The following is a 17,077-nucleotide window of genomic DNA, read 5'->3' as shown; positions in this document are numbered from 1 at the left end:
CACTTTAGTAATCCTGCACAAGCAAAAGCAAAAGCTGACAATTTATGTGTCGAGACTACATTTTTAATGGAAAGGCAAATGTCCACAAATAGAAAACCAAGCAGAACACTGTTTTATTTCTTAAGAGCTGGCAGCAAAACATTTTCTACAACAAAACAGTCCAGAGTCTATCATTTTATAATAATACAATATGAAAAACAAATTGCCTTTGCTTTCTACAGTGTAATCTGTATTTCAATAGCACAGAATGAGCAAATGCTGAATCTATTCTATGTTTGTTAATTAATACCTGAAATAAAACCATGTTTTTGATCAGATATACTGGGTGAACTTGTGCAGCTTCACATACGATGCACTTCAATTGTCCTTACATGTTTTCTTCTTTATTATGTTGAGTGGAATGTAGATTTTCTTCTGTTTCCTTGCAACTGCAGTTGGACACTTTAGGATGAGGTTACTCTATGTGAAGCAGGACTGAAAGAGCTGTCTGAAACAATGTTTTCCGTGAATCTTAGGTCACAGGTTATTTAGGGTAACGACTGGATTAGGATGATCTTTTCGTTAATGCAGAAACGGTGCAGCACCATGAGCAGGTTCTCACCACAACGTGACACCTGACGCTCCATTGCCAGTCGGAAATCCTCTTTCACGCCTTTGGTGATGCCTCGAGTTATGGTGTGATGTCTAAAAAAACAGACACACAAAGTGTGTGAAAAACCAGACAGCATGTCAAATAATTAAGACAATTATGAATCACAAAAAACAAACAGTATGAACTTGAAATTTCGACCCATACAGGAAACAAAATCTGACACGTCCAAAACGCAGCAGTTTCCCAGAATTCAGACTGATAAGAGCAGACAGCTCTTCCGACAAAAACATGAACGTACACGCACCAATACAATTGCATAAAAAACAACGCATAAGGGTGAATCTCTCAAAGAAATTTGAGAAGAGTCATTTCACTGCAAAAAAATAAGAATTGACGACAATTAAGTCTATTTTTAGGATCATAAAGATATTTTTGCAATATTTTCATTACAATTAAAACACATTTTCCCCACAATTTATTTTTTATTGTAATACAGTAATACTGGATACATTGTAAATTAAAATAACATTTAGCACAACAAAAACTAACATGAAGACTACTTACTTACAATTGTAATTTTACATACACTATATTGCCAAAAGTATTCGCTCACCCATCCAAATAATTGAATTCAGGTGTTCCAATCACTTCCATGGCCACAGGTGTATAAAATGAAGCACCTAGGCATGCAGACTGCTTCTACAAACATTTGTGAAAGAATGGGCCGCTCTCAGGAGCTCAGTGAATTCCAGCGTGGTACTGTGATAGGATGCCACCTGTGCAACAAGTCCAGTCGTGAAATTTCCTCACTACTAAATATTCCACAGTCAACTGTCAGTGGTATTATAACAAAGTGGAAGCGATTGGGAATGACAGCAACTCAGCCACGAAGTGGTAGGCCACGTAAAATGACAGAGCGGGGTCAGCGGATGCTGAGGCGCATAGTGCGCAGAGGTCGCCAACTTTCTGCAGAGTCAATCGCTACAGACCTCCAAAGTTCATGTGGCCTTCAGATTAGCTCAAGAACAGTGCGTAGAGAGCTTCATGGAATGGGTTTCCATGGCCGAGCAGCTGCATCCAAGCCATACATCACCAAGTGCAATGCAAAGCGTCAGATGCAGTGGTGTAAAGCACGCCGCCACTGGACTCTAGAGCAGTGGAGACACGTTCTCTGGAGTGACGAATCACGCTTCTCCATCTGGCAATCTGATGGATGAGTCTGGGTTTGGCGGTTGCCAGGAGAACTGTACTTGTCTGACTGCATTGTGCCAACTGTGAAGTTTGGTGGAGGGGGGATTATGGTGTGGGGTTGTTTTTCAGGAGCTGGGCTTGGCCCCTTAGTTCCAGTGAAAGGAAATCTGAATGCTTCAGCATACCAAGAGATTTTGGACAATTCCACGCTCCCAACTGTGTGGAACAGTTTGGGGATAGCCCCTTCCTGTTCCAACATGACTGCGCACCAGTGCACAAAGCAAGGTCCATAAAGACATGGATGAGCGAGTTTGATGTGGAAGAACTTGACTGGCCTGCACAGAGTCCTGACCTCAACCCGATAGAGCACCTTTGGGATGAATTTGAGCGAAGACTGTGAGCCAGGCCTTCTCGTCCAACATCAGTGTCTGACCTCACAAATGCACTTCTGGAAGAATGGTCAAAAATTCCATTAAACACACTCCTAAAACCTTGTGGAAAGCCTTCCCAGAAGAGTTGAAGCTGTTATAGCTGCAAAGGGTGGGCCGACGTCATATTAAACCCTATGGATTAAGAATGGGATGTCACTTAAGTTCATATGCGTCTAAAGGCAGATGAGCGAATACTTTTGGCAATATAGTGTATGTACTTTAAAAAAAAAAAAATAATGAATTCATATTATAGTAATAATAATAATTTTTTTTTTTGCATTTTGCATTACAGTTATGTGCTTAATTTTCATGGAAAAACTGCAAAAACTCGTAATGGTCCTAAATGGTCCCTTTTTATGCAAAATACAAATTCTTATTTTTTCTTTTAATTCTGGGGTGAAATACGACCTGTTCTTGATAGTTTCCATGACATTCACCCATTAATGTAAAAACGTTGTAATTCAATGAACAAACACAATGTAATAAAGAAAAAAAGTATCACATTCTTTGAAGACTTTACAACAATTTGAGTTCAACACAACAGAATGGAGCCGTATGAAAACAGGAACAATCTTGCAAAATGAAAATGCTTGAACTGAATGAAGAATACCAAAAGAAAAAGAGTAAAAGGTAAACACATGAGCAGGCTGGGAGGAGTTTGGGTGGGGTTGGGGGCGGGGTTTCGGTGATGGGGGTGGGGTACCTGTCAGCCTTCTGAGCCCCTGGAAGCAGCAGGGTGTTTAACTCCACCCCCAGGGCGGGGCTGGGGTTCCTAAGGACAGCAAACACCATTTCATCAGCACCCTGAATGACAGGGCTCAACTCAAACGCACCGCCAACACTACAAAAGCCCAGAAATGCAAATTCTGTCATCAGTTATTCACCCTCACGTTGTTCTGAACCCATATGACTTTCTTCTGCGGAATACAAAATGAGATCTACTTTCATTCCATACAATAAAAGTAGACAGTGATATATACAGTCAAGCTCAAAACAACAACAAAAAACATCAAAAGAAGTCCATATGACTTCTGAAGTCATACGGGTTTGGAACATCATGAGGGCAAGTAAATATTAGGGCTGCAACTAACGATTATTTTGATAATCGATTAATCTAACGATTATTCGACTATTCGGGCGATTATTGCAACGATTAATCAGTAGCTCTTAACCGATTGTTCAGCTTGTTCCCTGACTTAAAAGGTTGTATTAAACATGCTTACTAACAATAAAGAGGACAAAATCATCTTTTAAAATACCTCTAAATGACATTCACTGAATTAAAGGAAAAAATACTCTATTAAGTTTAATTCAGTAAAGAAATTCACAGCAAAAAGTCCTATTATTATCAAGTATTTTTGTCTTGTTTTCCATTTAAAATGATCTAAAAATCATATAAGATATGATAGAAATCATATAAGATATTTAGAGTTGCTTTCAGAGAATGTATCTTAAATATAAGTGTATTTTGTATATAAGTGTATTTTTCACTTGTTATACTTCTGCGAGTGCAGTAAACACAAAATATACTTTTATTCAATTTTATTATATTTTCTTATATGCTGCTTCTCAGGTTTTTTCGATATTTTAAAATATTTGTATTTTTAATATTACATTCAACATTCTCAGATACATTTTTTCTTCTGCAGTATAGCTGTAAAAGTAAATGCACGTCGCTTTAAATAAGTTTTAGATATTTCTATTGGAAAACAAGCCAAAACAAAAACAAATCATACGTATTCTGTTGCCGTGTATAATGGGGCAAAGACTACCCTCTCTCACCTTTCTGTTCACTTCAGTCCATCTTTAACTCACAAAAAAACTCTCTCTTATTAATAAAGCTGCATATTGACAATGTTTTTCACGATAAGAAATGCACAGTGACACATATATTATGATACAATAAGTCTCGAGTCATCACGTTATAATCTAGCTGCATTAAGCGTGTGCGCTCGAGGGATGAGCGTCCCGTGACAGGGTGTGCATCAGCTGGTGTTGTTTCAATCTCTCCCCTTTAGATCGGGACATTCACACAACTCATAGAAGAGGTGCTGACCACACAGAGAATGCCAGTTTCAGAGTTTGTAGTTATTTACATGATCTGCTTCCATATTATTTGAACTTTAATAAAGATATAATGCATTAAATATAACTGCATTAAAGATGTAACGCCGGGGTGTTTCCTTTAAAGAGCTCCGTCTTCGCTTATTCCACAGCGAGAGTGCTTCTGTATGTACTTATTTTGTATTCTTGTATAATTCCCTCATACTTTGTGATCTACATCAGCTGAAGCTGTTTGGAAAGTTTGGAGTGCGTCTGGACTGTGATCTGTGTATTCTTCCTCTCCTCAGTCAGTCGTGAACTGCAGTGCTGCTCTCATTAGAGTTTAATGTAATCTCATGATACGTTAAATGAGATCAAACAACTATTCGACAACAAACATTTTCTCGACAATGTTTTATTGTAATAAACTAATCGTTTCAGCCCTAGTAAATATTGACAGAATTTTCATTTTTTGGGTGAACTACAACTTTAAATTCTAAATTTAATTCCCTGACACAATGCCACTGTAGATGTGTTCAGCAAAAAACAATTGCCTAATTAAAAAAGTAAAACCCTAAAAGAATGTATTTTCCAACCAATCAAAGAAACTAAACAGCGTCTTTCATAAGTAACCGCCCAGCAATAAACAAGCCAATAACAGAGCGCTTCAGATGCCACCAGAAATATATGAGCCAATCAGAGAGCAGGGTAAAAATAACACACTCAGCAAAGCATCTTCCCATCAGGGGTGTTAGTCTGAACCGAAGCCTATTCATTATATCCAAAACAAATGGAGAGAGGAAACAGGAAGGAGGGAGAAACCATCAGTAAGTGATGTGGGCGGGACTTACTTGATGAGCATCCCCTGATTGGGCAGCAGCTCTAGCTGGACCCGCCCTCCTTCTGTTGTGCGGAGGTAAGCAAACTCCTCTAACATGTCAATGTCTGAGAGAAAATGCTGGTGAAGGACAAATATTCATACAAAAATGTTCTTTTTATAATGAATTATGATTAGAGGTGGGCAGTACGACCAAAAACGTATTTCACGCTACGAGTCATTTTAAATCACTGTAACAATATACAGTATATCATAAGTTATTTTTGATTGAAATTCAATGGAACAATGTTTTTTAAATATTAAATAACCATGGCTACTTTTTGAATAATCCAGTGAATTTTTATTTTATTTTATTTTTTGGATTTTTCCCCTTTTTCTCCCAATTTGGAATGCCCAATTCCCAATGTGCTTTTAAGTCCTCGTGGTGGCATAGTGACTCGCCTCAATCCGGGTGGTGGAGGATGAATCCCAGTTGCCTCCGTGTCTGAGACCGTCAGCCTGCGCATCTTATCACGTGGCTTGTTGAGTGCATTACCGCGGAGACGTAGCGCGTGTGGAGGCTTCACGCCATCCACCGCGGCATCCGCGCTCAACTCACCACGCACCCCACCCGAGAACGAACCACATATAGCGACCACGAGGAGGTTACCCCATGTGACTCTACCCTCCCTAGCAACCGGGCCAAATTGGTTGCTTAGGAGACCTGGCTGGAGTCACTCAGCACACCCTGGGATTCGAACTAGCGAACTCCAGGGGTGGTAGTCTGCGTCTTTACCACTGAGCTACCCAGGCCCCCTTGAATAATCCAGTGAATTAAATATTTTACAATGGAAACACCATATCATTTTATGATTTTTTTTGTTAAAACTAGAAATCGATGTTCAAACCCAATTCCAAAAAGTATATACATATATATACACTCATTTCAAATCAGATGATTGCAACACGCGCCAAAAAAGTTGGGACAGCCGAGTGTTTACCACTGTCTAACATCACCATTTCTTACAATAACACTTATTAAGCATTTGGGCACTGAAGACACAAGTTTGTAATTGTTAATGATTGGATGATTTCACTATTCTACTTTAAATCTCAGATGAAACCGAGCCCAGAGAAGTTGGCGGCGCTTCTGGACAGTGTTGATGTATGGCTTCTCCTTTGCATAGTAAAGCCTTAACTTGCATCTGTGGATGCAGCAGCGAGTGGTGTTGACTAACAAACATCATAATATCCATTAAAAACGAATTACAGTTTTTAAGAGAGTTAAGAGTTTTTGGCCTTGCCCTTTACGCACTGAGATTTGACCTGATTCCATGAATCTTTTATTTTAACTATATTGTGCCCTGTAGAGAGTGAAATGCCCAAAACGCTTCCAATTTGTCTTTGGGGAACATAGCTTTTAAAAGTATTGTATTGCAATCATCTGATCTGTTATGAGTGTGTATTTAACAAAACAAAAACTAATAAATTCACAAGGTAAAACATCAAATAATGTGTTGTTGTAGTGCTTTCAATATGACACAGTGTGAATCGAATTTACAAATCACTTAGCGTTTTCCATACTGTCCCACTTTTTTTGAATTGGGGACGTAAATTAAAAAATCTGATTATTTATAACATATAAAACCATCTGGCATCAGTAGAAAAACAGCTTCTCATTATATAATAATTATAAATTAATTATAATTATTATAAATTATTATTATTATTATAACACGAGTTAAAAACAAAGGAATCAAAACAGTAAAACTAATATATTACAAAAGTGATAGATACAAATTTTAATTATATTTTCTTTTTAACTTGTCATTCCAATTTAGTTTTGTTATTTTCATCTTTAATGAAAGCAAAATGTTTAAAATTTTATAATATACTGTATATCAAAAACTAAAATTAATTTGAGGTCTTTATTTTATTATTTTATAATAAATTGTATTTAATTATTTTAGTAAGTTATAAAGTTATGAAAGTATTTTTTTCAATCAGTTTTTATTTTTATTGCTCTTAATTAATTTAAGCTAATTTTATTATTAGTCAAGTTAATTTATTATATTAACTAAGTTAATTAAAAACAATTATTCAAGGCCATTTTTAAAATTTAATTTATTTTAGTTAGTTGTGGAGTTATGAAGAAGTATTTTAGTTTAGTTTTTTCCAACCAGTTTTTATTTTTTATTTCTCTTAAAGATAATTTTATTATTAGTCAAGTTAATTTATTATATTAACTAATTTAAGTTAATTAAAAAAATAATTAGAGGTCATTTTCTTAATTTTATTTTAGTTAGTTTTGAAATTATGAAAAAGTATTTGTTTAATTTTAGTTTTTTCCAACCAGTTTTTATTTTTTATTTCTCTTAATTAAAGATAATTTTATGATTAGTCAAGTTAATTTATTATATTAACTAATTAAGTTAATTAAAAAAAATAATTCGAGGTCATTTTTAAAATTGTATTTTATTTAGTTTTGAAATTATGAAAAAGTATTTTAGTTTTTGTTTTTATTTCAATTAAATCATTTTTATTTTATTTATTTTATTTTTTTAAATGTTTTAGTTTTTGTTAAACAAAATATCATTGGTTCATGATCTAAATTCTGATTTAATGAGCCACATTTAAATTTGTTGTAAAACTCTCATGTAAATAAAGTAGTCCTGCCCACTGATGACCGTGTAAATATCTACCAGAGTTAACCAGCACAGTTTTACAATTGCATGATATATACCATCATCCCACCCAGCCCCAACTGAAATCAAGCAGGTAGGACAAAATAAAGCACACTCATCCAAAACAAACAACAGAACACCAGAAGGATTGCTCTAGATGAAGGATACTGGTGACATAGTTGAAAAAGTTCTCGTATTGGAAGCTGCCCTGTTGACAGATCTTATCCACTGCTTTCAGGAAGAGATTCTCACCCTGCGGCCAATCATGTTGCAGGAGCACGATCACATGACCAAGAGCCAGGTCATCTCTGTTGTCTGTGAAAGCCCTCAGCTTAGAGAGCGAGCGAGAGAGAATGAGACAGTAAGACTGAGTGTGAATTCGAGGGAAGTATTGACCTTTGGTGAAACGTTCAGCTCTGGTACCTTAAAGCACGCCAGCATCAGCTGAAGACAGAACGGAAGAATGGATTTACTGGTGCAGGGGACGAGTCTCAGGTCGTTACCTAGCAACAGAAGAGAGAAAGTCAGTCAAATCCATATCCCAAACACTAGTCGTAACGCAGAAGAGTTCCAGTGGACGAAGCGACACATCCTGTAAGACTTCCGTGTCCTATCAAGACAGACGCACCTTTCCTGGTTTTGTTCCGAGGTTTACACTGCTCCTCGCTGCTCTTCATCATTTCCTGATTCTGTGGCATCAGACCGCTGACCACCTCTAGAAGTTTTTCACATGCCATCTGACAAAACCACAGTACAAATATGAACGAGGCATGCTAAACATATGCAATCTAACATATGTCAGCTGTGTGCGTGTGTTACCCTGTACTCTCCCAGTGCGTAGTGACAGGACGCCTGCTGTATAACGGCTCTGTGGATCTCCAGGTTTGCAGTGGCTGAAAGAGGGTTCTGGTTCTGCTGGAGCTGTAAAGATGACATCAGAGCCAGACTGGACAGAGCCTTTCTGTACTGACCCTGAGTTAAAGACAGTGATGGGGATGTTACTCCGAAAAGGTCAACAGTTACTAATTACATTGTCTAAACAGTAAATAAATTACATTACTGAGGAATTAATTTCTAAAACACGTATCAACCTTTATTAGATGGCCAATTCGACGACTGACACACTCAAAAATATATTTTTGCCTATTTTTAAGATTTATGCATTTTAATTTCATAACAAAATTCTATCAAATTGAACTGTGTAATGTTTAACTAAATTAATAAAACTTAAAATGTTTATATTTTCTATTATTATTATTTTATTAAAGATTACTCTGAAATTGAAATGCGTACATTTTAAAATTATTATTATATTATTTGGGAGTGCAAGATTGTAGATGCAGTTTATTGTCCAACCAAAATCCCAATAATAACCAGAAAAAAATGAAGATATGGTGTATAATATGGGACTTTTAACTATAAATAAGCCCGAAATACACCAGGGATGCTTATTTTGATATGACAGAGACTTGCATACATTACAATGATCTACAGTTAAAGGGACAGTTCACCCACAAATGAAAATTCTCTCATCATTTACTCACCCTCATGCCATCCCAGATGTGTATAACTTTCTTTCTTCTGCAGAACACAAATGAAGATTTTTAAAAGAATATTTCAGCTCTGTAGGTCCATACAATACAAGTGAATGGTGACCAGAACTTTGAAGCTCCAAAAAGCACATAAAGGCAGCATAAAGGTAATCCACACGACTACAGTGGTTTAATCCATGTCTTCTGAAGTGATATGATAGACGTGGTTGAAAATCAGATCAATAGTTAAAATCTACACTTTCACCTTCACATTCTGCCACCTACTGGTCAGAGCTGGTCAAAGGTGGATATTGATAGTAAAAAAGGCCTTAAATATTGATCTGTTTCTCACTCACACCTATCATATCACTTCAGAAGACATGGATTAAACCACTGGAGTTGCATGGATTACTTTTATTCTGCCTTTATGTGCTTTTTGGAGCTTCAAAGTTCTGGTCACCATTCACTTGCATTGTATGGACCTACAGAGCTGAAATATTCTTCTAAAAATCTTCATTTGTGTTCTGCAGAAGAAAGAAAGTCATACACATCTGGGATGGTATGAGGGTGAGTAAATGATGACAGAATTTACATTTTTGTGTGAACTACCCCTTTAACTATTTGCAAAAGCAAATGAAGCTTTTTATAGCAAATACAGTATATTCACCAGATGACGAGTTTTGTTTGTGTGCATATATACATATACTGTATATATATATATATATATATATATATATATATATATAGTGCTGTGAAAAAGTATTTGCCCCATCCTGATTTCTTCTGTTTTGTGTATATCTCATACTAATTAGTTTCAAAAATTCAAATGAAATCTAACATAAAACAAAGGCAATCTAAGTAAACACAAAATACAGTTTTTAAATTATAATGTTATTGATTGAAGCAAAAAAAGTTACCCAATACCAACTGGGCCTGTGTGAAAAAGTATTTGCCCCCCAAATCTAATGGGGTCCATCTGGACTAGACACACCCAGACCTGATTACTGCCAGCCCTGTTCAATCAAATCAACACCTAAATAGAACTTTTACAGGAGCATGCAGTTGGCTAAAAGGTCTCACACAGTAGGCACCCAAGTATGCATTTTAAAGAGGATAACTATTGTCAATGAAGAAAGATTTACATACAGCAAAACCCCTCATGACTGTTTTTAATTCACCTCTAGAGGCCGCTGTTTTACTGCAGACTCCTCCAGTTTCCCCAAAGGGGAACGTGAAAAAAATAAATAAATAAATAAATAAAAAAAAGAAGGGCAACAATCGGCATACATTTTTCCAGATGATACCAAAAAGCAACTCTCTGCACAGATTAATTGGTAAAACTGATGTATTGTCTACCTCTGATTTAGACTAAGTATGTTTTCACATTTGATTTTGAGGCTTTTGTCACTTCTTACATCAACAGAGCAATAAATGATACACAAACCAGCAAACCTGATAAATGATCATATCTGAGAGAAAGATCCGGAACCATAACCACATCTCAGTTTTCCATGCTGTACAGATCTTTATGAACTCTGGAACAAACAGAGAATTCCTCATTTACACTTTAGAATGACACATTCAACTAGTTGCTGGTACTAGTAAAAGTCCGGATACAGGGAATTCACCATTCCAGTTCCCTTTCATAACTTGCTTGCGTTTATTTGTGCTGCTTAAGAATGAAAATACATTGTTGTCCTGCTGTTTATCTCAGAAAATTGTAGGCAAGATCATAGTTTCAACACACGCATGTTTTCAAGAATACAGAGAGACAGACAGTGAGTACCTGTCTCCAGGCTCTGATGAGAATGCAGAAGCTCCCAACTCTCTCTCGCTGTGCGGAAGTGCTCTAAAGTCTCCGCCCAATTCGTCATCTCTGATTTATTCATTATAATGTGTCTCCCTCTGAATTTATTCAACACATCCTCATCATCAGAGCTCTACACACACACACACACACACAGTCAGGTGCCACAAACTTTGCCGCTGATAAAACATTATGTTGTCACTAGTTCACCCAAAACTTTTGATCTTAATAATAATGTATTAAAATGATGAGCCATGACCTATAACCTTTGACCTCACCATGGTTTTCTCTCGTCCGTCGGCCAGTTTGCGTTTCTTGTGTGCGTGTTTTCGCTCCACTTCTACATCAGTGTAAACACTGGACAGATCCTCCAGCAGAACCCACGGACACGAGCTCACAGAACTGTGACCTGTAACACAAACACACTCAAGTTATATATGACGTAAATGTATATGACGGGTAAATATATATTATCTGTGCATACTGGGGGTCTGGGTATCTCAGTGAGTACTGACTCTGAGTCCAAGGCGTGATGAGTGACTCCAGCCAGGTCTCCTAAGCAACCAAACTGGCCCGGTTGCTAGGGAGGGTAGAGTCACATGGGGTAACCTCCTCATGGTCACGATTAGTGGTTCTCACTCTCAATGGGGCGTGTGGTAAATTGTGCGTGGATTGTGGAGAGTAGCATGAGCCTCCACATGCTGTGAGTCTCCGCGGTGTCATGCACAACGAGTCACGTGATAAGATGCACGGATTGACGGTCTCAGAAGCGGAGGCAACTGAGACTTGTCCTCCGCCACCCGGATTGAGGTGAGTAACCGCGTCACCACGAGGACCTACTAAGTAGTGGGAATTGGGCATTCCAAATTGGGATTAAAAAAAAAATACTGGCATTACCAAAATCTGACTAAATTCACTTCCCGTGCACTGTTTGCTTACAGCCGGCTGCTTTCAAACGCTCACATGCATTTTTTTGTTTTGTTCTCATTTTGCTTTTTTACTTAGCATGTGAGAAACAGGTTCAATCTGTTTTTTTTTTATTTTATTATCATTATTATGCAGTTTTTTTTTTACAGGATTTTTTTTTTTTGCAATAATCATCACAGGGTGCTGTTTGGTTTATAATGTATTCGTTGCATCCTCTTGTGTACTTAGGACATTTATATTTATATAAATCTAATGTATATATTTGATTTACAACTTTATTGCATTTTTGCACAGATTGAAGCAGAGAACATTTTGTCAGAACCTCTAGTAAATTGTTACTTTGTTTAATACCCTTGTGTCCAGGTTTTGTAAATGACTGAAATAAGCATTTTTTTCTTCAGAATCGTGATCTTTATTCTGAGCAAAAAAATTCTCAATTTATCCAGAATCGTGCAGCTCTATGTTACAGGTACCGCAAAACATGTATGGAGGACTCCAAACACTTTGCGCAAGTAGCCTACTATTTAATTACAATTTAAAATATATCAGAAATGCAAGTATTGGTATTCTGCCCTAATTACATTGAGTCCACTGTATTTTAAAGGGGTCATGGCATGAATTTAATTTACTGTTAATAATAACAACTTTTTTCAGAAAACACAGATAACACTCATTCAACAGCATTGACACTAATCGTCCCATTTTGACAAGTTTGACTATAGTCGTCACTAGACTTTGATCGATGAAATGTTTTGAAGTCATGCAGTTACTTTGTTTTCACCTCGGAGTATTCTTGCCAATCTCTAGTTTGTCCTCAGATTTGTGCACTGACTTGTTTACGTTCTCATGTTGATAAATGAACCTTACTGTGCTCCTCCAACCCAGAAAAAGCGTTTCAGATCTGCACGAATCATGCAAGAACATCACGCTTTTTGTGTCACAGTGAACTCACCCTGAAAGAGTGACGGCTGCACTGCAGAGACGTAGTGAAAAGCGCTGTGAAACAACACCAGTGTGCAGCATGTGACGATCTGACCACAGCAGCGCACAAACCCTTCTCCATCCGCTGCCAACATGAATCGACACAACTCTGTTGTACGCTGCAGGAGCTCAGAGTATGACCTACAACACCACACACACACACACATACACACACACACACACACACACAGAGAGAGAGAGTGAGAGCTGATCATAAATATCAATCATGTTTACGTCAATTCACAGCTCAGATTCTCACCTGCTTCCTTTCTCTCCCTGCCAATCACAGAGCGAGCCGACCACGCCCACCATCTCCAGCAGTCGCTCCCACGGCTCCGTCACCACTGACGACTTCTCCGACAGCCCGTCAATCACATGACGCTGACCACGCCCCCGGCCTGGAGACTTCAGACCGCCCACTTCCTGCGAGGCTGATATTATGATATCATTTTTGACTAAATATAAAGGATTAAATATGCTAAATAACCATATTTAGTTGAGAAATGATAACTGGACGCGACTCACTGAATTAGCTCACTGTAATGTGATGAGGTCATGTGACAACAGTGTAGCACACTACTGTTCATTTAAAATGTTTACTGTTGCATATTGCACACTGTTCCAGATATTTTTTTAAATAGTATGCATGTAGTATGCAATAAGTAGCATGCTAGTACTTCATTCTGAAGCAAGCCACTGAAATATAAATGTGTATCTAGTAAATCCCTGCACTGTTATTGTTGCTCATTATTCATTTATTCACTAATCACAAAATTACTAGCGTTTATTTACCCTGTATCTGTCCGTCAGCTGACGGCTCCCGTGTGACGTAACATATATAAAACTCTGCTGCTTTATGCATATATTTATACAGCAGACTGGCAGGAAGACACATTTCTGGATTGTTCAGGATCAATGGTAGAACATCACATACTGAAAGAGAGAGAGAGAGAGAGAATAAAATAAAGCAATACACTTCTGGCTGCATGATATTATCCCACAGGTACAGAGTGTTCTCAGGCACACAGGTAAAATCTGTGGTAAAATCATGGTAACACACAACCTTCAGCAGTTGCTTTCATAAAACAGCAGCTGATATTCCAGGTTCAGTACAAATTAATCTCAATCGACAGCATTTGTGTCAATGTTGAGTAACACAAAAAATAATTTTGACTCGTTCCTCCTTTTCTTTAAAAAAAGCACAAATGTGTGTTCCAGGGAGACACTTACAATGGAAGTCAATGGGGTCAATTTTTGGAGGGTTTAAAGGCAGAAATGTGACACTTATAATTTTATAAAAGCACTTACATTAATTCTTCTGATAAAACTAAAAGTTTTTTGAGTTTGAGGGTTTACGACGATATATCGCCATGGCAACGAAGTTGTAAAATTGTCTCTAACTTTCCACAGATGCGGTTAGTAAGTGATGTTATCACAGTTAAATCATGTTAACACACATATTGTTTATGTCTTGTGTTTATACTTTTGAAACAAATGTTTACAGATTGACCCCATTGACTTCCATTGTAAGTGTCTCACTGGAACACACATTTAAAGAAAAGGAGGGACGAGTCGAAATTAATTTTTGTGGTAATCAACATTATGACACAAATGCTGTCGATTGAGCTCAACTTGTATTGAACCCGGAATATTCCTTTAATCATTCTTTCACCAAGTAATGTAGTTTACTAGTCTAAAAATAGGATACTGATGTTATATTTATGGGTGATTCTCCTGAAAGCTGTTAAGAAAATGTCCCTAAACATCAAATAATTTTCAGGACACTTAAGCACATTTTACCCCTAAGTTCTCATCACCAATGGAAATATATTAATGACAAATGTCTTTGAAACAAAAAGTACCCTGAATTGCATTATATTACAAATACATGCATTGCATTAAAAGTGATTGCGTTTCATGGCGATGCAATTTCATATGCTTGTATATTTAAGCGGTGAAAATGTCATTTAAAAACATTTCGCAGAAAATTTCACCATTAAAAATTAAACAATAGATAGTCACCTTCAAAGTTCAGTTCCAATTTTGTTCCAAGCACTGTGTTTACTTTTCAATTAGTGCAATTCAGCATGTTTCTTTTTTTGTTTTGTTTTTCAAATACTTTTGTCACTAATATACTTCCATACACACACACACACACACACTGTTTTAAGAAAAAAGCATACAAATATAGACATGAAAACTGTGTACCAAACAACTTCCTGAAACAGTTGACCGGTGTGTCCAAATTCTCCATAGACTCCGTCTCTAACAGTGACTCTCCTAAACTGACCTGAAGGAGTGATAAAGGGGTCAGAAGTCATACAAGGTGTGCATTTATTGAAAGAGGTGATTGTATAGTGATTAGCGTGTAACTCACTCCGTGTTGAACTACAGACTCTGGGAATCTCTTCAATAACAGCAGCAGCATCTCAGCTTTCTCCAGAGTGTTGAAACACTGTTCTGTGGCCTTCAAGAGCATCTTACACTGGACAGGACCAGGAAGAGTCTCAAAAACACCTACAAACACACAAGAATCCAATAACTGAGGAACCTATGATGCACACATGGATTTAACACAACAACAGTAAATAATGAACACAAAAACATATTAGCGCATATCTTTCACCTTTGAGAAACTGTGCATGTTTGTCCTGACTGTCGTTTCGTAACGCAGCCGTTATCACAGCAATCTCACGCCAAACCACCGGCTGGTCGGGGAAATTCATGAATCTGTGCACCAGGAAGCACCAATAAAAACATAATTAGAATCAATTAAAACATCAATGCACAGTGAATTCATCAGTGCACTCACATGTCATAGAGAAGTCTGCCAGCAGAAGCCTTCCTCTCTGCATTCCGCTCAATGCTGTACATCTCATACTGCACACAAGAACATGGCATCACACACATCAGACACTAAAACACCTGCAAACACAATGTTGATGATGCACAAATCCCTCAGTACTGACTGCACACAGCAGAAACAGTTCTAGTGCATCCGGCCCTCTGCACGTCCTGGGATAGGCATTAGGACTGTTATCTGTATGCAAATATTAATATGCACCAACACTGTCACCTGAATGATGAGATTTATATGCAAACTGACCTTCATATGCATGAGGGCAGATAGTTGCATGCATACAGAGAGTCATGCATGAGGACTGACGTCATGCATTTGAAGTATGTGTGCAGTAGGGTCATATGCATGACTGTTATCTGTATGCAAATACTCATATGCACCAACACTGTCACTTGTATGATGAGGTTTATATGCAAACTGACCTTCATATGCATGAGGGCAGATAGGTGCATGCATACAGAGAGTCATGCATTAGGACTGACGTCATGCATATGAAGTATGTGTGCAGTAGGATCATATGCATGACTGTTATTTATATAATAAAGTATGTGGAGTAGAGAATGCATGTATATGATAAAAATACATATATGCAGAATGTATTTGTTGTCTGTATTTTGAAGTCTGTGGTGTACAGGTGTATATGTATGCTGCATAATGCATGTTTTACCTGTATACAGAAGGGATAGATATATGTATGTTTAAATATCGATGTAAAATGTTTGTTTTTACCTGTATGTTGAAGTCTGTGGGGTAGAGTGTGCGCGCGGTGATGAGCCAGGCTTTTGCGCCATACGGATCCTGTGTCACGAGCTCCCGCGCGCGTTTCACCAAAAACTCACAGTCGCCCTGCGCGGACATCTGCTCCGGTGAACGAGTTTAAAATAAAAACACTTCAAACGAACAATTACATAAACACACTAACGGAGAAACACCGGAGACCGATGGCAGGGTAACAACATCACACTCAAGGTGTTTCACTTCCGGGAGGAAACGAAATGTTTTCAAAATAGGAGGCTGTGTGTCGTTTGGAAGGCTGTGTCATCCGGAGGTCGCAGTTTGAGCTTTGTCAGGATCTTGAAGCATTGGAGGGTGTAAGGAACACCAAAGCAAAAAAGACTATAGATTGTTGTAAAGCCTTAAAATATTATCCTTTTTAAGGTTTTTTGTATTAATTTTCAATTAGAGATATGGACTTGATTTCAATACTCCTAT

At 37.5% G+C, this 17,077-nt stretch overlaps 1 protein-coding gene across 2 annotated transcripts; it reads right to left on the bottom strand.

Annotated features, from left to right (window-relative positions):
• Positions 1–96: 96 nt before the first annotated feature.
• LOC127418083 (integrator complex subunit 10) lies at positions 97–16,851 on the bottom strand. 2 transcript variants are annotated; one of them, XM_051658463.1, is made up of 18 exons: positions 16,595–16,851; positions 15,818–15,885; positions 15,632–15,735; positions 15,383–15,522; positions 15,214–15,295; positions 13,798–13,938; positions 13,265–13,436; positions 12,977–13,146; positions 11,376–11,506; positions 11,077–11,230; positions 10,743–10,825; positions 8,578–8,730; positions 8,387–8,495; positions 8,182–8,261; positions 7,927–8,089; positions 5,109–5,202; positions 2,918–2,986; positions 97–684 (listed from the first exon to the last, which is right to left on the bottom strand). In XM_051658463.1, exons 1-18 carry the CDS (start codon positions 16,721–16,723, stop codon positions 528–530), a joined length of 2,199 nt encoding a protein of 732 aa, XP_051514423.1. In that variant the 5' UTR covers positions 16,724–16,851; the 3' UTR covers positions 97–527. The 2 variants fall into 2 exon arrangements, with proteins under 2 accessions (XP_051514423.1, XP_051514424.1); XM_051658464.1 differs by lacking the exon at positions 2,918–2,986.
• Between the last annotated feature and the right edge of the window lie 226 nt (positions 16,852–17,077).

The sequence above is a fragment of the Myxocyprinus asiaticus genome, chromosome 27, assembly GCF_019703515.2.
Source record: "Myxocyprinus asiaticus isolate MX2 ecotype Aquarium Trade chromosome 27, UBuf_Myxa_2, whole genome shotgun sequence".
Taxonomy (NCBI): Eukaryota; Metazoa; Chordata; class Actinopteri; order Cypriniformes; family Catostomidae; genus Myxocyprinus; species Myxocyprinus asiaticus.
The sequence above is the reverse complement of the archived record's forward strand: the minus strand, read 5'-3'. Positions and strand labels throughout refer to the sequence as shown.

Coding starts and splice junctions, on each gene's coding strand:
- LOC127418083 (XM_051658463.1), bottom strand. CDS start 16,723: ATGTCCGCGCAGGGCGACTGTGAGTTTTTGGTGAAACGCGCGCGGGAG. Junction 11,507..12,976: donor GCAGCCGTCACTCTTTCAGG/GTGAGTTCACTG, acceptor TTTGTGTTACAG/GTCACAGTTCTGTGAGCTCG. Junction 11,231..11,375: donor ACGGACGAGAGAAAACCATG/GTGAGGTCAAAG, acceptor GTGTGTGTGTAG/AGCTCTGATGATGAGGATGT.